Source organism: Manacus candei, unplaced genomic scaffold (assembly GCF_025592945.1).
Source record: "Manacus candei isolate 608988 ecotype Guabito, Panama unplaced genomic scaffold, ASM2559294v1 h1tg000050l, whole genome shotgun sequence".
Taxonomy (NCBI): domain Eukaryota; kingdom Metazoa; phylum Chordata; class Aves; order Passeriformes; family Pipridae; genus Manacus; species Manacus candei.
Window position 1 is genome coordinate 19,406,191 of NW_026138098.1, and position 20,416 is coordinate 19,426,606.

Sequence of the window (20,416 nt, forward strand, 5' to 3'; positions counted from 1 at the left end):
TGCACTTCTCAGATGGGCATGATTGATACTGCTCAAAGCTGAATTCCAAATGGCTGATCACTGCTGTCAGGAACAGAGGTACACTTCCATTTCTTAGCTGTGATACCTCTAGCCTGGTAGCATCATGTTGGCATCAACATGAATGGTTATTCTAGTTGGTAATCAGCACCACTGGGGAGTATTGATACTCGCCCATATACTGAGTTGATCTGTGGCTGTCATTCATGTCAGCACTTCTCCAGGGGGTAGCCTGCTTGGAACAATTTCTTTTTTTCATCCCTGATAGTTATATTAATTTCTTTTCAGATGAAAAACCGACTCTTATTCACGATACTTACTTACTTTGTCCGGCACCAGTGATAGAAGATGTTGGACAGTAAGTATTCCTTTCCAGCATGTATCAAGAGAGAGTGGACTTCTGGATGAGGATGTCATTACTGAGCCAAAGGCTCACAATTTTGCCCAAAGTGTCTAGCTAATAAATTTATGTATATGTGTGTCAGATTGCAGCCATCCCCTTTGTGCCAAATCCTTTCCTAGTATGAGTCAGCATAGACCTATTCAATGCTGGGTCTTTAGCACAGTTTAACCAAAGGTCTGGCTGGACCATGGCCCCATATCATAGAATGGTGATTGCTCCTTTGTTCCTATATCATGTTTTTTCAGACCAAAAGGTAATTAAATTACAGGCAAACTTTTAGTTTTGATTGAAAGGAGATGTTTGATTTGAATTGCTTTGCTGCTGTTATAGATATTGCTTCCTGTATTTTGCCCTGCTCTGTCTAGTGTTGGCATTTTCCAGCTGCTTTAATCCTTTAGACTCCTAGGAGACATGACATAATGCCCTACCTTTCCCCTTGGTGATCTTGTGGGTGCTTAAATACTGTACTGGGCCTCCATCTCCCTTTGTATTTGTGGGTGAAGCAAATTTGTTTGGTTGGGTTTTGTCCTTTTTTATTACTATTATTTTTTATTTTTCCCCCTGTAGATCTTTTCTCTAATATTGGAGAATGGCTAAGGACAGAATCTTCTAAAATTTCACTGGTATTTCAGTGTTTTTACCCTTAACCTCTATGCATGTATTCTGGATTTGCTTGAATTACAAAAGAAACATTCTCGTGCATTAAGTTGCAGAAGGGGGTTAAAAAAAAATCTTAGTTTCTTGTGCTCTTTAGAGTAGTATGGCAAATGTCTGGGACATTGTTCTAATTCACTGGCCTAGTGCCCTTTGCCCCAGGTGGAGGAGTTTTTTTTATAAAGAGGATATGTCCCATCTCAATTAAGGCAACATAAAAAGGGTAGTTCCTGGGCAAGCAGGGAGGCAAATGCAGGTAAGTGCCTGGAGCCATGAAAATGCCTTGACTCAGCAGGACACACTGTCCGTGTGTGTTTATGAGCCAATGGCTAAAAGAGAGGCAGAGTAAAGGTAACAGTGGGTGTAAATATGACACTAAAAGTAAGTGTATCTGTTTTGTGCTTTAGGGTGGTTTTCCTACAAGTCAGCATGAACAATGGGCTAACGTTCATCTCCAGCTCTGTCAGCATCACCAGCACACACTGTGTAAGTAATGGCAATGGGGCTTGACAGAGAAACCATGAGATCTTGGAAAGAAACTGTGGTTCTTTAGGCAAAGCCTTCTTGAGCGAGCATGGTCTGTCTGCAGCTTCTGCATCACAGTTACTGACCAGATGGAAGCAGCTCTTGGAAAAATAACCAGGGCTACTTAAGATTCAATTGTTATTGATGATAGACAATCATGACAGATTACCTGAATAAAAAATTACAACAAAAGGCATTCCTATTCCAAGAGAGAGATCCTCAAAGCTAGGATCTTACTGGCAGGTGATCTGAGAAAATGATGGAAGGAGCATCAGAAAACAACACCCTGTTGAGCTTTGGGATACCTAATGGGATCTGGAGTAAAAAGGCAACTGTTAGGACTTTGATCAGGAAGAGCCACAGAATGAAAGGTCCTCTAAATTGACGTGGTTGTTTTTGGTTGGAGCTTACAGCATTTGTTCTTCGACCACCACAGTTTTCCTTTACTAATTCAGGATTTGCTAAGATGTTTTCTAAGTTTTAGTGATAGGGTCTGTTTGCTTTTTCTCTTGGTGTCTTGTGGGATGGCCAGAAAGAAATAGAACTCTCAGATCCTGATATGAGTGTCTTAATAAAATGCTGCTGCTTAGCCCAACCAAGGGAGAGTGTGCTGTTGTGGACAGTGATGGTTAGGATACAAGAATCTCATGGTCAAAAAGACCAGGTGAAGTGTCAGGGAAAACAGCTAGAAGTATTCCTTTATCAAAGTCTGATTTTTAGAATCAAACTATCAAAATTAAGAAACTGACTACTAGATAAGCAATTGTCTTCCTTACCTTTGGGTAAAAATAGGCAATGCCCATAGCTGATGCAAGTGAGCACTGTAACTAAAGATGTAACCTGGTGCTTCTGGTCTAAACCAAGTTGGCTGAAGTACCTGATAGCAAACAATTTGTATCAAACTTGAGCTTTATTATTATTAGTGTCAAAAGGACTTTTATAGCCTATGCCAAATGCTGTCATATTGGCTTGTAATCATTTGTTGGCCATTTTGACAGCTGCAGAGGAGAAGGGCAGGAATGCAGATAGAGGCAGTGACTGGAACTTGCAGATCTCATTTTTTGATGTTTTCAGTGATGAAGGTGGGAAATCTCACAACAGAGTGCTGGAACACTTTGGGGTGCAGGGTCTCAATTTAGCAGTGATGTGTTTGCTGCTTTACCTGATCGTGTCTATTTTACAAAACTTTTCTCCAGATTTTCAACACTGAGGACTGATATTTTCACATTTTATTCCACTCTTTTACCTCAAGTACAATTAAACCTTTCAAGTCTGCAGTGTAACAAAAGTGTTAAATGGTGCATTTAGTTACCCGTATGTAACCTATTTCTGATGAAGACTGAAGTCTCAGCCCTAGCTGGGGTTCCTTAATGCCAGAGCATGGATGGAGAAAGCTTTTCTTCTTAGTAGCCTTAGAATAAAAAGAGGAATCCAAACTCCAGTCCTGTCAGTCTGACAGTTTTTGACCAGCCTATTGCAGATTTAATGTGAAGGAGGCAGGAAGCCTCATTCACAGCTGATGCAAAAGTACTGTCTCACTCCAGTTACATCCCATAAGCAGGGAGGTTGGCAGTTCAGTTTCCAACTTTATCTTAATTCATGCATTTCACTCTTCTCATTTTAGAGACTCCTTCTATTTCCTTTCCTCTCCTGTTTCCTTTTCTGTGGGTGGCAGTCAGCTGGCCTGCTCAGCTCTCCTCCCCAGCTGGTCCTTCTGTCCTTTCTATACAGTAAGTATCTTCACTTTACTTCTAAAGCCTCTGTGTGATTGGGATGCTTATTTCTGTTCAGCTGTATGAAGTCTGCTATTTTCTTTTCAAAGTCCAGCTTCACTGTGATGCTTTGTGTCATTAAAATCACTGAAAGAAGACTAGCTTCTTGCTGCCAGCAGCTCCTGAGCTTCTATGGCAAACAGCAATTTATATGTGCAGTTAGCATGAGAAAAGCAATGCCTGAAAACAAAGGTGACAAAACAAGGAGGTAATGTGTGTTTGGAGTAATAGTAGCAGTGGTACTGCATAGCTACTGTACTTGGATTTGTTTTTAAGGAGTGCAACAATACTTCCTAAAGCTATACTTGATTTTTTACTCACCCTTTTCTCAGCAAACTGACTTCACTGGGAATTAATACCTCTTCAAGTATTTGCTTTCCAGATGCTTTAGTGCTACACGGGGCCTTAGGAGGGCCAGAGAGGGGGGCTGTAGTGCTGAACTGCAGCTGGGTAGTGTGTCCTCTAACAAGACTTCTTTGAGCAGGGAGTCTGGTACACATGTTGCAGCACTCCAGCTGCTCCCTGACCAAATGAAGGTGAGCTAAATAGCTTATCCCAAACAGGTCAGTTTGTTGTATTTATAACAAAAAGCCACGGAGCAGTGGAGGGATGGTGATGCTGTGACCTGATGGTCCACCTAAAGGCATGGAGTAGGTGCTGTGTTTGTGTAAATCCCATATTGAACACGTTAGTCCTGACAGCTCTAGGATTTGGCCTGAGAAAGAACTAGCTACCAGTCAACTCAATCACTTGGGATCTCACCCAGATTTTGCAAGTTCTTATCAGCTAATACTTTCTTTTCCACCCTCAGCCTTTTCATTGTCTGAAGGGAAAACAAATGCACTTAGAACAGCCCCTTTTGTAAGAAGGGGCTAAGGATCAGTTTCTGGTGTCATGGGAATTCAGTAAGTAGTTTCAGATATAATAAGGTGAATCTCATGGGTTTTGTCATCTCTAAGTCTTTTTTGGAATTTGCTTTCTTTCACTTTATCCTCTCACCTATCCTTTTTTGAAAATCTCTTACAGCTTCCTCTCTAGCCAACTCTTATTTCCTCAGCCTGATTCACCAACCTTTCTTCAAGCTCTTTTCACATCTTCCTAGACTCAGGCTCTCCTCTAGTTTGCTGCCAAGTTTTGCCTGGTCTTTTGTTACCCTGTTTCTGGTGAATTGAACCTCTTCTCAAGTTCTGAAAATCTACCATTGAAGAGGTTTCTTTCCCAATATATATAAAAAAATTTAAATATAGCTGGAGCTAATCTTAACATCATTCCCAAAACCAGTGCAGTCCAAGGATAGGGCACATCCCAGCAGTGCCCATCTGTGACAAGTGTTTAATTTCCAAAAGCCATGTGCTCTGTGTGTTCTGCAGGAGCCAAGGAGCATATGAAAACTTGATTCCTGTAGTCATCAGAGCAATACACAGAGTTAATGCCTCTTCTGAATGCACTGATGTGAAATGCTACAAGTTCAAAGGATCCATCAAGATTTATCTGGAAAAATCAGAGCTGTGATTCTCTTTGGTTGCCTACCTGCTCCGGAAAGCTAATTTCAAGTGTTAAAACTTACTTTTTTTTTTCTGGTAATTTTAAAGAAAATTTAAGTTGGATTTTGAAGGTAGACCCTTAACTATCCATCCCCAGAGTCTCACTGTTCTCTGCAGAGAGATCAATGGAATATAAGAATCAGAAGTGCTTAAGATAATGATTACAGCATCTCATAAAAATTGTCAAACCAGCCCTAAGAAGCATACCAAGAACCAACAGCATTATTGACTAGTTTGTATAATCACTCAGGCAAGGGTTGTGTGTGCAGTTTGGGTCAAGGCAATACAGGCAGGCTTGGAGCTGATGCTCTGGGCAAGTAAGTTGTTCTCTGTTCTGTGATACTGACATGCAAACAGTTACCCATAAGGTCTTGTCTCCAGTATTCCCATTCCTTGGATATCAGCATTTGCATATTCTGCATCTCTAGTGATGAAAGGTTATTCTGCATGCCTGAGAGTCTGTGGTGATGTAGTTTGCAATGCCCCTCTGACAGTATTAAGGCACCTGTCAGCACAAAATGGATTGTGTACAGGTTTAAGACTCTTGAATCTAATGGGCTATAAACATACCAAAAATTCATACGTAAATTATACAAATACACAATGCAAAACAGGAGATGCTCCCCTGATTTTGTGGCTTCAAATACAGGTTTGTCACATCAAATACTGTTATGATTTTAATGAAGATTAAGATCACAATCTTCCTGAGACCTTGTAATGAGTGAAAGTTGATTCTAAATGTGTAACTTCAGGGCTCCTGCCTTCTTTGAGACATAGCAGATAACCCAGATGTAATCATCTTATTTGCAGCTGACTGGGACCATCCTTTTCATTGCTCTCCTGATTCTCTTCCTGCTGCTGGCTCTGGCTCTGCTGTGGTGGTTTTGGCCCCTTTGCTGCACAGTGGTAAATACAGTTTTTTATTCTATTGACTTAGTTTTATCTATTCTCGGCAAAAGCACACAGCTAAAGTGTTGGAGTGGGTGGTTAACTGCTTAAGAAAAATGTTGCCATATTTGTAAAGCCCTGATTCAACAAGTTGCTTAAAGTGCTTGTTGAAGTCACTCTAGTCTGGGTTTTTGATTGTTTCAAGGCATATGTGATTTTTACGCTGAATGAGAAGTTTAAGTAAGCTTGTGGGTGTTGCTTCAGTTTCTGTAGGAATTGCATGTATGAGAATGAAACACAACAACTCATTTGTGATATGATCAAGAAAACAAAGAGAACAAAGCATTGAGATGGATGAACCCTGCCATTGTCTCAGATTTCTCCCAATATTTGTATATTCCAGGTGATCAAGGAGCCGCCACCACCACCACCCCCAGAGCCTGTGAGTATGCTATTTTGGAGCTGTTGCACTTTCTGCAGCCACTGTAGTGTATTGTGTTGCCCAGGAATATCACCCCTGTAGGTGTCTTAATGACACCTCGAAGGCTGTGAAAGGAAGTTCTCTAGGTCAGGGCAGTTATTTCTGCTTTCTGGCTTCTTTATATACATACAGCAAGGCTGCTTCCACCCAGAGAGAAAATAATTGCATAACTCGGAAGTCCACAGACCAACAGTTCCTATGGTATTTCGTTCCTTCTGCTGTGCTTTGAACAGGTGTGTAAGCAAGTCTTTGCTTCTCAGTCTGTGCTGACAGCTGTCCCTCCTCCAGTAAAGCTGACATTGTTCTCAGCAGGAGTTTAGCGCAGATTGGCAGTAAGGAACAGTCTGGCAGCTGGAAGAAAGGACAGCAAAGACCACATTCTTGTGGCTTTGCTACAGGAGAGGGAGACAAAAACCTGCCCTGGCAGTGGCTCTTCTGCAGAGTGACCTTTGGAAGGACATTTAGCCTTTCGTCATTTAGGTTGTGCTGTTTGAGGCAGGGTTCTATTTAGCTCTTTTGGAGACAGTAACTCACTGACCCTGACCTCAGCTTAGCTGCACTGTACTAAGTTCATGAAAATAGAAGAAGTAAATAAAATTACTCCAGAGAAAACTTATGCCTGCCTTTATTTCTTTCATAGGCATAGACAGTTAAATGATGGAAAAATATTTGGTAACCCACAAGAGAGTCTTACAGTTTGCTGCTAACTTGCTGTAACTTGGCATGAATATGAGGAGGCAACGACAGCTGCTGTTTTGAGGTTGCTAGAGGCCACCATTACTGTGTATGTGATCCTGTTGCTTGTCCTGAGCACTGTAACAATTTAACTTCAGAATACACACCAAAATTCATGTTTTTAGTGTGATTAGTGTTATCACAAAGTGTGCAATTGCAGCTGTGCTCTGTTTGAAGGTTGCAGAGAGCATTACACCCCTGCAGCAGAGTTCCCAGATGCTTTGCAATTATTGTCATCAGCAGAAATTTTAAATGCAAAAAAAGAGACTAAACTGATGTAAGCCTCCAGGAATAATGCAGAATACAGATGTTATCCATCTCATTACTTGGCCTTGTCTTTATCCAGTATGGATTGTTGTTTCATTACACTTAGCACTAGCCTCTCTAGATATGGTGACTTGCCCTTTAGCTGATGCAGTTTGGTGTTGCTGCTCTTAAACTGTATATAGTTATGTGAAACTTAACCACAAGCATTAGATTTCCATGTGGTAGCTGTAAATGTTTCTATGCTGTATGTTCAGTATTGGGGATATTTCATATAAATCCTGTATTAGCTGGAAAAATATCAGCTGTCATTATTAACTGTGTCTTGCCAGTGTCAGGCTTGCCAGCAGCAAGAGCTGTTAGACATGAATGCTTGAAATCTGTGTTATATCTCATAGAAGAGGCAGAGTATTTTATATAGTACTCAGGTTCACAATTAAATATAAACGTATTAAAAATGCTGATGTAGTTCACTGGGTACTGGTTTAGATGTGGCATGAAGTGGGATAAAATTTGTGCATTTGTTATACTCTTTAAAAAAAACCAACTAAGTGAAACAGCAACAAACCCCAACACCAAACCACAATACCTTTCTTGTATATTTATTTCCCTGAATTAGGATAAAACCAAAACACAACAATAATAAATCATAAAAAAACACCAAACCGAAAAGCCAAAACAAAACAACAAAAACCCCAAACTCAAACTCCCCTTAGTTCATGGAAATGTCAACTCTAGCCTTTCCTGGCCATACTGAAGAATTTGTTGGAGGAATTGACCCGTTGAACCATAGCTGAGAGATCACATGTCACTGAATAACTGATGGAATCCTTTCTCCAAGGCATAACCTAAGAGCTAAATACAAACAAATAAAAATTAAATCATGTTTTTAAAAAACTATTCTTGACTTTTGGGCTGTCAATTCCTGATACATTCCCATAGAAACACAAAAGGCAATTTTGAGAAACTGTCAGCTAGTAATGTGACAGTAATTTATGTCCATCTACAGTATTTGGATTTCACTTGATTCTTTTAATTTTATTTTTAAATTAAAAGCTAAGTCCAGGTAGTGTTTCTAGAAATATACCTGTACTGATGAAAATTAGCAGAGAGCACTGTGCATGGCCAGTCCAAGAGCAGCACACGCATCTGCATACCAGCATGAGGTACAGTTATTTGTCTTTGTTAGTGTGTGAGGAATTAAAATAATATTGTAGGAGGCTTGTTTGGGCCCTTTCCTCATTTATGTGTGTACTTGGAGAGTGTCATGGTGTGACTTTCAGGTGCCTTGACTTAGTGTAATGATGAGGAGTCTGAGAAATCTATTCATATATCAGTGACTTCAATTGGCTCGAGATGATAGAGCTGGAGATGTTTCCCCAGGGTTGTCGAACCAGAAATATCTGCCAATTTTTAGTTAAGCAAGAATAGAAAATGAACCTGAAGTAAGTCCCTGATTCTGATTTGCATGTTCCTTAAAAATAACCTGCAGTGTTTATAATCATTCTGGATCTGAGCTCCCTGACAATTTGGAGATGCTCCTGTCTGATTCCTGGTTTCAAACTGTACAGCTTGAGCCTGCAAAGAATCAAGTGGTGTAGAATAACTTGTTACAACTGCCATGAGAAAAGGGTCTGATGAACGTGTAGAAAACTCCCTGTGTTTTCCTCTGTTAGGTGACAATAATTTCTAAAAGTGCAATTAATAAATTAGTTATTTGGGCTAACTGATTGCTGCATTTTCTGCATAGCATAGTGGCAATCCAGTATAGTGGGAGATTCATCTGCATTTTGCCATCCCTTACAAGTCAGTTGGGATTTTGGAGCTCAGTGCATATTTGACTAAATAAAAGCTGCCTGGGGAGAGGAATAGACAGTCTTTGGCTTTCCTAGTTAAAATTGCAGCTGCAGAGACAAGAGACTTTTTTTTTTTTGATCAGCAAATAAGTATAACACACAAAGCCAGATATCCAAGGACTGGACCATAGGATATTCAGCTGTTTTCCATAGTTTTTGCTGTTTATGTGAGAACAGCTGTAATATCTCCTTGTCTTTCCCACAGGAATCAGATGATGAAGATGGATTGCCAAAGAAAAAGTGGCCAACCGTGGATGCATCTTATTATGGAGGTCGAGGTGTTGGTGGGATTAAGAGGATGGAGGTATTTGGCTTATTCTTTAGTGTTGTAAAACCTATCACATTTAGTTAAAAATTGTACCAATATGTTTTTATGTGACTTTTGAAAAGGTACCTTGATGGACTGGAGGCTGGGATTTAATTAGGGCTTGTCTACCTGATTTGCACCTGCTGTCCAAGTAACAGAGATCAAGCTGCTATCATTTACGTGAATAATTAAATGAATCTAGCATTATAAACCAGAGAAAATTTGCAGGGTAAGAAATGAGATAAACACTAAAAGAGGTTTTAATTTACCCAGTCAAACTCTTCAGTGCAGTTGTGTCCAGTTCTCTTGTCAGAAAGACTTCAGACGGGGCTACGCTGATTTTAAGTATTTGAGGGTGCCATCTATGCAAAGGCTGAAGGCAGTTGGTTTGAGGACTTTAAACCAGTGATGTTTCTTTTTCTTTTGCATTTTTTTCTTCCATTTAAGCATTAACTCCTGATACACAAAAGCACATCTATGTTGAAATTGGCCAATGAATCAAATCCAATTCATACACCAGTCAGTCCTGAAGTGTAAGTGAAGTGTCACTGTGAAAAAAATCTGCCTTGTGGTGTCCTGTGGCATGTACATTCCAGGGAGTCAGTGATTGTCGTTCACCTGTATCAGCTGAGGGCCTAAAGATGACTTCTAGCAATGTCACTTAAAGGGTAATCAGGAGTTGGAACAGGCTGTCCAGGGAAGAAGTGGAATTACCATCCCTGGAAGTGCTGAAAAGGTGTGTGGATGTGGCACTTGAGATATGGTTTAATGGCGTACATGGTGCTGCTGGCTGGGTTAATGGTTGGACAGTTGGACTCAATCAGCTTAGAGGTCTTTCCAGCCTTAATGATTCTCATCTGCCCCAGATGCTGTGAATTCCCACACCACTTTAAATTACTGGAAGGTGAAAAGGCTAGTAGTTCAAGAAGCTTTTGAATGAGACTATTTTACTCTTAAATGTGTATTTCTGATTACGGTGGGAGTTCGGTGCTTTCATAAATTTGACTTCATTTCTGGTGGCACTGGGACATCCGATGGGAACTAGATTAATGTCTGTGGAAACCACTTACCAGTGGGGACTGCTGAAGTGTATCTACTTACAGTGTGCTCTCCTGTCTTCAGGTGCGATGGGGAGACAAGGGGTCAACGGAGGAAGGAGCGAAACTGGAGAAACCCAAAAACGCTATTATTAAGTTGCCAGAACAGGAGTATGAGCCCTGGGAACCTAAGCCAAAGAAGCCCCATGTGAGAAAACCACCTTCCCAGCGAAAATGGTACACTCCCATCAAGGTAATGTGTCTGACCCTCATTTTTTATCAAGTCTCTCATGTCATATATGATACTACATCCCGCTTCCTTAGCACAACCTTTCTTTCTGCAGAGCTGGGAAAACCTATTTGGTAAAGTAGCTGTTAATCCTCAGCTTTGCTTGTTTCTTGGAACATGCATCTGACCTGGCACTGCATTGCCATAGATTTTTGAGGAAGAGTGAAGGGCATGAGCCTTTCCTCAACTCACTGTCTTTCTAGATACAATGGATTGTAACAACAGATTGCTCAACTCTTGCTGGGGGGCAGGATGCTGTTTTATGCCATCTCAAGGCAGTCAAAAAGAGGATTGGATAAAGTGCACCATACTTGCTTTGACTGCATCGTGGCTAAAGCCTTGGGTTGGAGTCCAGCTCTGTTTTCCTCTAGTTCAGCCACAAGACCAAGTGTTTGATTTTTGGGCAAGTCACTCAGTCTCTCCACACTTTCATCCCCATTTTTCCCCATGTAATTATAGTATCTAGTGTTTCGATGTCTTTTAATGTATGTGTCCTCACACAACCCTTGAGGCAGGGAATAGCTGTTATCTCTGCTTGCAGAGAAGAAAACTGGAGGGCTGACATGGCTGAGGGAGCAGCATACCATGCTCATCCCAGAAATCTGTGGCCATGTCCCAAAACAGTACTCTGTGGGATGAGTTCCCCCCTCCCCACCATAGTCACAGATGAATTAAACAGTGCTTGAATTTATTGTCAGGAAAGTATCTGTGAATTTTAAAGCTTTGTGGCTGTTTATCAGTGTTCCAGCTCTCTTCCCATAAGTACAGTAGTTTTGTTTTGCCTTTTGTAACACCTCAAGTAACATTAATACCTTAATGTAACACCTGTCTGATAGTCTCTCCTGAGGGAGTTGCTCACATTAAACTTCTGTCATCCTCAGTGAGTTTTGAGCAGACAGAATTTGACCCACTGCATATTGGGTATGTGTTACCCCATAGAGGTCCTTCTGGTTGTCCAGATAAGCAGTGTACAGAGGGCGAGGGCACAGGACCACTGCGTGTGCAGACAGTTTAATACAGGAAAGCTGTGTTAACTCACCTGTAGTTTCATCTCATGCTATTTTCACCAAATTTCTTGGTCATATCTTGTTGGTTTTGTATTCCAGGGCAAACTTGACGCACTGTGGGCTTTGGTTCGACGGGGCTATGATCAAGTCTCTCTTATGCGACCACAGCCAGGGGATAAGGTAAGGTGTCACAAATGCACTGGCATGTCACATGTCACTCCTCTGTTAGCAGCAGCAATGCTGTTCCCTCCCAACCAGCCCATCTTTTTTTTTTTTTTTTTTTGACAAGAAACAGATATTTCAAAACAAGCTAAAATGTTTGCTGTGGCATCTGTTTAAAAGTATTGTCCCAAAAGGTCAACAGCAATGTCTCCACTGTGATAACTTGAGAAGAATGAAGAAGGAGCTGGCTGGTCACAATAGTATATGAGAACTGTTTCAGTCATATAAATTCTTTGCCTTTTTTTTTTTCCAGGACAAATATGTTGAAGTCAAAAGACAGGTTCTTTGCTCGTGGGTTCTGCTTGTTTTAAATTTAATATGCAGTGGTTGTTCTACAACAGTAATTATGTTTTCTACTCAACTTCATAAAAATGTTTCTCGGCTTTAATAATGGAGTTTAGTGATTAATGAGAGAAATCATGAACTGTGCAGGTAATGAAAAAACAAATAGGCTAATGGAGAACAAAATTGCTGTTGAATTCTGTGCAGATACATTTTGCAATCATATCCTATGTATAGGCAGAGAGTATCTCCTGCCTTGATGAAGTCTATTGGCCAAAAATAGGTCAGGAGTAGATTCCTCATGGGAGGAAACAGGGAGTTTGTGCCTTTCAGAACCACAAAGATGTCTATGTACTGTGCCTGGTCACTGGCAACAGCTTAGTTCAGAGCTCTCAGTTTCCTCATGAGAGCCTGGCACCATTATGGTTGTCTCTATTTTGTTATTCTGAGGGGACAGTTCCCTAAGAATTGAGTGCTGGTTTGGATTTCTGTGATGGCACTTTGAAACATGAGGACTAAGCAGAGATGGCAGCATCTTTCTCTTCCCTGTGGCCAGACTCCATACATTTCATCACCTTTGCTCTCAGGGGAAGGAGTTACAGAGTTGTGGCAATAGGGGCCGTAAAGTGTTTTTCTGGGGTAGGAGTGGTAGAGAGGCCCTAATGCTGGGCCTGTTTGCCTGTGTCACTTTCACACCTAACAAAATTTAAAACTAGCCCTAATTTGCATCATCTAGGGCAAATAATTTGCATGTTTCTGGCTTTTAACAAAATCCTATTATGGCGTTTGTCTAGTTATTAACCAAATATGCCACTTCAGTATTTAAAGTTTAATCTCTTGCATTTTTTTTTGGCTTTTAAGGAAACTAATAGAACAAACCCAGCTTCTTATGCTACTTTGTAAAATGGTCTTAACTGTTTCACTAAGCTGCATTTTTAAGGCAGCTGTTTGAGACACCTTATTTACTTTTAAAGCACGATCTAGAGGTTCTGAATAGGCTCTTTAGGTCCAGCTGTATTTTGATAGCTAACATTGTATAATATGAATCTATCCTCTGCCTTTCACTCCCTTGGCTGGGACATTTCTATCAATGCAGAGCACAACAGAGCCTCTGTTAGCCTGCATGGTCAAGAAACATGCAGGGGGCTGACTCTGAACAGGGATCCTCAGTTCCTTGCCTTTCAGCTCTGCTGCGAGGAGAGCAAGGGGCTGAAAAGAGGCAATGTAAAACAGAGTGAGCTGTAGGATTATTTTATTGGGGAGAACATTAGAAAAATCAAATGTACATCTGGGAAATAGGGTGGAAAGAATCCTATTGATCCAGATTCAGTGGAATCATAAAATCATCTCTGTTCCCTGGCCTGTGAAATTAACTAAGGCTGAAGAATATTGAAAGTGAAACAAGAAAATGATGTCCTTCTGCTGTTAAAAAAAAAAATCACAGGCCTGCATTTCATGGAGAAAATTAGTGTAGAAAGGAGCAAGGCTATTATTTATTGTTTGAGTAACTCTTCTATTAACAGTCTCTCAGTAGAGAATTGACTCCTTGTAAGTTAGGTTTTTGGTGGGGATATATGTATAAATATACCTGTATGTACACATTAAGTGCCTGTGAGTAAACACATGTGCACACACTTTGTGGCTGAAGAATGGGAAGATCAGGCCAGCGCTGTGAGTGAGCAGCAACACGGAGATCTTGGAACTCTGGCTGTGCAGAGATGGAGGAGCCTGGCAGCCCCAGGAACAAGCCCACAGCTCTGCTTGACTCACCCTAGAAGGAGACAAGGTCACTCCTGTACAACTGTGCTGACAGCAGTCAATGGATTTAGTGTAGTATTGGGCAGACACGAAAGTTCAGCCTAACATGCCTTAGCGCATGGTGTTCTTCCAGACTGTGACATCCAGAGGCTGTGTGGTGATCCTGGAGTAAGGTATTGCTTAGATTTGTGGGTTTTTGAGGGATTGGGGCAGGTAGGAGGCAGGGGAAAGAGTTCTTTGTGTTTTTCAAGTGTGCCTTTTTTGTTGTATTTTACAGTCATTTCATAGCTGTCTTGGTTGTTCAGTAAAACTTAGAAAGCAGAAGAAACACAATTTAACTCTGTTTTGGGAGTGACATTTGGATTCATAACTTGTAAAATTCCTACCTCTGAAGTTCCCAGAATGAGTCAAAGAATTACCTTTATATTTCTAGTTACCAGAGATATAGATTGTTTCCCACGGTAACAAGATTCACTGTAGTTACATTTTCCAAACTTTTTTCACAGTTTACCTCCACTGAAAAAATAAAGTTTTCATTTTCCATTTTTACTGCTTCAGTTGGGCATATGTTTCCTTCTTGCAGACACTGGATGAAATTATAGCAAACCACTTTTTTCTGCATAATGAAAATACTAATTATGGAGAAGAGAGCATCCACAGTACAGGGAGAAAAATATTTTTCATAAGGCTTCTGGGACAGGGGGAAGATGACAACTTGTTTTTGGTTTTGACATTAAAAAAATCTTTAAAAATATTTTGAAAAGTGTAATTTCTCTTACCATTTGAAAATGAATACTGTGGTTTGAGAACTTTTATTCCCCCCCAAAAAAATCTGAAAAATATTTGTAGAAAAACTTTCTGTAATAGTTTTGTTGGGTTTTGTATATTTACCAATGTATCTGGCTTTGTCACAGAGAAGCAAAATTCTGCTACACTTTTTCACAGCTGTTCAACATCTTCCCCTACAACACAGACCTCTTCTCTTTGGATCTACAAACCACACAGCAAAGGCAGTATTGCTACCCCAGGTTTTTAAATTATGACTTCTTCCCCACTCCCACAATGAAGCAAAGTTAAAAATGTCACTGTTTATATATATATATATATATATATATATATATATGATGAAATCCATTCCAGAGTGTATGTGAGAGCCTTGCAGAGGAAATACAAGCTGAAGCATGTGTACGAATACAGGACTGACTGCTCTAAGGGATTTCTGTTGTCCTTTGTTCTGGGTGGCCAGGTCTGCTCTCCATCCATCTGTGCTTCTTCCTTCGTCGTGGTCCTCTTGCTATTCCCAAACCACCTGCTCTTTTCCTTACCTGTGCCTTACTTCGACTCCTGCCCTAGACATTCCCTTCCATTTCCTTCTGTGTTTTCTTCCTCTTCTTGTTTTCTCTCTTAGTTGTTGTTTCTGTGCCCCTCCCCTTGGTTGAGACCAAGTGGTGCCATGCAGTCCTGCTCTCTGGGAGCAATGGGCTTGTCACCAGCCTCCTTACCCTGTTCCTCTCGTGCTGCAGGAACTGAGCTGCTGGTAGCATCATGCTCTGGGTGCCTTGCTGCAGAGCTGGCTGAGGCTCCAAGAGCTTCCCTGCCCTGGCTCATGCCTGCCACAGATTTACCCAGAAAAGGATCTCAGGATGGATGACTCATCAATATTAGGCAGGATGACGTTGATAAGACTGGCTGTGAAAGTCACAGGAGCTTTTTTTTGTTTAAAGAAAACCAGCTAAGCACAAGCTCTGCCTCTTCTCCTGGGAGCTGTGCCCACAGTGTTTGGCTTGGCTCTACAGACACCTCCTCCTCTTGGTCCTCATTCAAGATCATATCATGCCACCACCACTGAAATTTGTTATTAGTTTGGCAAGAATCTCAGTAAAGGGTCACAGGATCCTCCTCACTTGGCTTCCTCAGGTCAACTCTAGCAGGAGTTTCTGTTGCATCAGGATGGGACAGCAATGGATAAACACACTTAGCTCTACCCCATCATTAGCAGCTAGGCTGTTATTTGTGGGATGGATTTTTGCTGAGCTCTCAGACAGCATCAGCAGAGGAGTGAAGAGACGGAAAAGGGCTAGTGGCTCTGCGGTGGGTTGCTGGGCTTTCTGCCTTGAAGGAATATACAAAGGTGAAGCCTTCACAGGCATTTGTGCCACTGCTGCAGTGATGGACCCCTTGGAGCTAGGCTGCTATTTGTCCCTTCCTCCCCCAATAAATCTAGGTTTTAGAGGACCAACAGTCACTCTTTTGGCCCAAGAAAGCTCTAAAGTATGGAGACTGCTCATCCATCAACAGGCAATATGTCAGACTGGCCGTATGGCCTGATGACCTGTGTGTTGCTCAAGGTACTCTGACTTCATTAAGGACTTTCCCATCACTATGTTACTGTCCTTCTGAGCTTGCAGGGGCCTGCTATGAAGATTGGAGTTTGGGAAATACTAATGTCTGGTTATCTTGAATTATTTCATAGAAACCACAGTAGCTGGTAGGGCAGGATGTCAGTAGTCTCTATAAAATATAAGTTTCAGGCTCTTCCCCTTGGCCTAATGGATCAAAAGTGGGGCTGTTACCAATGCCAGCAAGTAAACATTGAAACCCCCAGTATATGCAGAGAGGAAGGTGAGGTGCTTCTTTTAAATGGTCTGTTTAGTAGCTGCTTTCAGCAAATCCATTCCATTTTGCCTCTCAACACATACTGACACAGGAAATTCTTAGAGGCTCAGTTTACCAGAAACCTTGACTAAAACCCAACATTTTTCTCCTCAGACAGAATTCCTCTTTTACTTTAAAGACTTAGAAAGTGATCTCATTATTGTCACTGCAAATTTTGTTACTCAAACAGAGAGTGAGAGTGTAGACTAGATTTTGCTATCATCATCACCCTTGTATATTGATGAGACTTCACTTAATAAAAAGCAATGCTTTAGCAGTACTACCCTGTGGTTTTGCACATGTAAAGCCCTTCCCTGGGGAAGGGGACTAGAAGCCGGCTGATTGTACAAAACTCTGAAAGCTTTTTTTCCTTTTTCTGTTCCATAAAACTGAAGATAATAAGATTGCTGTGCAGCCAAAAATGTCACAAATTAGGAACTGCTGGTCATTTTAGAAACCATTTTAGAAACTTCTTTCAAGTTTTCACCATTAAGTTACTGTGTGACTTTAAGCAAGGCATAACAGTTGGAATTTTAAACAGCAGCCTTTGAAATGAAGAATATTTGGGTTCCTTATTCTGTGCATCCCTTTCAGAGTGATCACTCTTAATCTGATAGATTTGTTAAAGCCCAGAAGGTGTGATTACCCTAAAATTTTGCGTGATTCCTTGTAATGCTGACCATGACATCTGTGTGCTGTGGTTTTCCCAACAGCAAAATAATAATGAGAACACATGTATTTACTTTCCTTACAGCTGTGAGGTGTAGTGTTCTGCCAGGCAGTTGGAACTCCTTAGATGAATGATGGGACACCAAGCTTATGGATTATTAATGACTAGTAATTACTTTATAGCTGCTGCCTACAGGTGGTCAGCAGTTTGAATGCAACCCACAGTGATGGCAGCAACTGCCTGTCACTCCATGGTAGCTGCCCACGTACCAGTGCTATGTGGAGCTCATTCTAATTACTTCTCTTCAAGACCCAGTAATGGCTTTTAATAGGCTTCCCTGCCTCTTGCTTGGAGATGTGTTGTAATTGCCCAAGTAATAATTGGCAGAGCTACACAGGGTGCTGGAGAAGCAACACACAGCTCCTTCAGACTGTTACTGGGGCTTTTCTCCCTTTGCTTAACCTTTCTGGAGCCAATTATCTTTAAGCTGCTGAAAAATTAAAGAGATGGGGACATTGCCTGCTGCAGTAGGTGATCTCACTTTGTCACTTTCCATGAAAATGTAGCTCCCATTATACTACTTTCTTTTTTCTTTTTACAAAGGACACCAGTATCTGTAAGGTTCGTTCCTGCTGTAGCAGAGATGGCATGGAGGGAAAAAAGCTCTCGCTCTCTCGTGTGGGACCAATGTCCTAATGCACAGTTCCCAGGATGTGCTGAGCACTGCAGCTGGAAACATGTAATCAGTGACTAATGAATTTCCTGTCCTGCAAGAAGCCCACATACTGCATTACCTCTCACTTGTGCCAGGATCATGTTATTTCTGTTGTGGAAGAGGAATTCACAAATAGGTTATGGAGGTGAAATCTGCCTGTCTGCTGCCAGGTTAAACTAGTAGTCTGTCCATGTCTTTGGGAAACAGAGGCATGTTCGGTAACATCCTTCTTGTGAAGGATGGGTGCAAGTCCCAGGGCTGGTGTTATTTAGTGCACAACAGGATGAAGAAGGATTGGCCTTGTGGTTAAGACATTGGCTGTAGCTTACGTAAGTTACTTTGCTTCTGTTCTACTGTAGTTCCACAGTGATAAGTGAGAGGAAGAATAAATCCTAGGAGGGCCAGACCATGTTCCTAACAGCACTTTGAGCTCTTCATAAGCTTCAGAAATAAAAAATAGTGTGTAAGATGGTGTATTCATACTAATATTCATACCAAAGTTATTGTTCAGAATGATAACTGAAAATCAAAAGGTATTGCTTTATTACTTTCTACAGAGGAGCTGTAGTTTCAGATGTCTCTGTTCTTATGTGTAAACTATTGTGATTCATGTCATGGTACCAAAAAAACCCTCAAATCACAGTCTGTACAAGTAACACAAAGATACTAGACAACCTGAAGGGCTTAGATCTATGTATGTTAGGTCTTAATCTTAACTTAGTCTTGCTTTGAATGTTCCAGTTTTATATGCCAGTTTTAGTCTTGGATAGGAATTGTTCCTGGAACAACAGGACTGCAAACACTTAGAGCTTTTTGCAGCAACACTGGAGGTTTCTGCAGCAGAATAAGGTAGTTGTGTCCCAAGGCGATCTGCCATCCATCTTAACAAAGGAGTTTTTTGGGGGAGGAGAGGTTTTCTTTGCTTTACCAGTATGCCAGCATTGATAATGAACTGTGTGAGTCCCATCCCAGGAGAAGAAAATCTTTGTGAGATAAGCACAGAGGAGGTTGTGAACTGCAGATTTACCATCTATGTGCTTTGGGTAGCAGCAGAGCCATTTAAGGGCCAGTTACCCAGAGAACTACTGGGGATACTTGTATCTGTTTCCAGACTCTAGACAAAGAGGCAGCCTGCGTGGTGGGCCAGGGCCTTACATTTTTGTCTGAGGCAAGGAAAAATAATAACCATTTTCACCAGAAATCTCTGAGTCTCTATCATTATCCTGTACCCTAGGTAGGTAAAGAGCATTGTGCTCTTCCCCTGTGCACACTGTAATCCCAGCTTGCTCCTGAGAGACAGTCAAATAATTCACCCTGGAAAGCATGATGACACTTAATTACAGTTTGAGCAAGACCAGTTACAGTCCTTTGTGGCCTAATTTGCTGCTGCCAGCAAGCCACCAATACCTCAAGGCTGAGCCTGTTGCACCCAGCAAATGTTTGTTGATTTTGTTGCTATGCTCCAAAGCCCTCCCCATTCTAGAAGATGGACAAATGCAATGTCCTTTTCCCTGAAAACGTCAAAGGAAGGAGGAAAATCTTTTGCAAACCAACCACGGCTGTTTTTTTCTTGAACCACATTCTAGTCTGGTCAGCATTCAAGTGTAGAAATGTGTGGTGCTGTGGTTAAAACAAGGGATGTGAATCACGAGTCCTGAACTCGTAAATACCATTTTTTCCCCTGCATAACCTTGAGTAAATGACATGACCTGACAGTGGCTCTCCTCACTTCCTCCACTCTGGGATCCTCCTCCATAAAAGCTGTCAGAAAAGAGGAAGGCAGTAAATCACACGTTGTGAGTGCGGGTTTAAGTTGAGGTATTTCTCTGAGGTTTGGGTAGGATTTGGTCTGGTGTGACTGTACTTTGAGATTGGTACTGAATATAAAGTATATCTAATAGACCTTAACTTTGATTATGCCCAGCATTTTTCTTTTCTGTTCCCTTTGTCACTTAAGCTTTTTTAAGGCTCAGAATCAACAGGCTTTGTTATGAGTCTGCACTGTGCATTACTTCAGCCACAGCCTCAGCAAGGTCCAAGACATGTGATGTTTTGTGCATTCCTGCAAGATATCTTGTGACTCTGGCCATTCTTTCAGGAGGTGTTTGTAGCCCATTGCTGCATTTCCTTGCCGAGGCAAGGCTGGAAACAATATGCAGTTCCCTGCTGAATGGAGTGTGATGCATATTATTGGAATAGCCCTGTCTTCAAGACTGGGATGGGTTCTCCATGTCGATTTTCTTATGTGCCTAAGCTGAAAAAGTGGAATCAGGCATGTGAGAGCTGGATGGTAGGGATGTGTTCAGCACAAAGTTTATTTTGCTGAAGGGTCCT

The 20,416-nt window shown here is 41.3% G+C and overlaps 1 protein-coding gene and 1 long non-coding RNA gene across 3 annotated transcripts in view; one reads left to right on the forward strand and one right to left on the reverse strand.

The window, feature by feature from the left end:
- The window catches only part of ANTXRL (ANTXR like), a 52,357-nt gene that overhangs the window by 24,299 nt on the left and 7,642 nt on the right, over nt 1-20,416 (forward strand). For both annotated transcript variants that reach the window (XM_051800128.1, XM_051800129.1), the window contains exons 11-17: nt 307-376; nt 1,483-1,561; nt 5,727-5,822; nt 6,208-6,246; nt 9,346-9,444; nt 10,570-10,737; nt 11,880-11,960. In XM_051800128.1, coding sequence (XP_051656088.1) covers nt 307-376; nt 1,483-1,561; nt 5,727-5,822; nt 6,208-6,246; nt 9,346-9,444; nt 10,570-10,737; nt 11,880-11,960 — 632 coding nt within the window. The remainder of the gene's footprint in view (nt 1-306; nt 377-1,482; nt 1,562-5,726; nt 5,823-6,207; nt 6,247-9,345; nt 9,445-10,569; nt 10,738-11,879; nt 11,961-20,416) is intronic.
- LOC127476813 (uncharacterized) overlaps nt 2,989-20,416 on the reverse strand; it is a 121,212-nt gene continuing 103,784 nt past the window's right edge. Inside the window, exon 3 of the long non-coding RNA XR_007906729.1 lies at nt 2,989-2,999. This is a non-coding gene — a long non-coding RNA (uncharacterized LOC127476813). The remainder of the gene's footprint in view (nt 3,000-20,416) is intronic.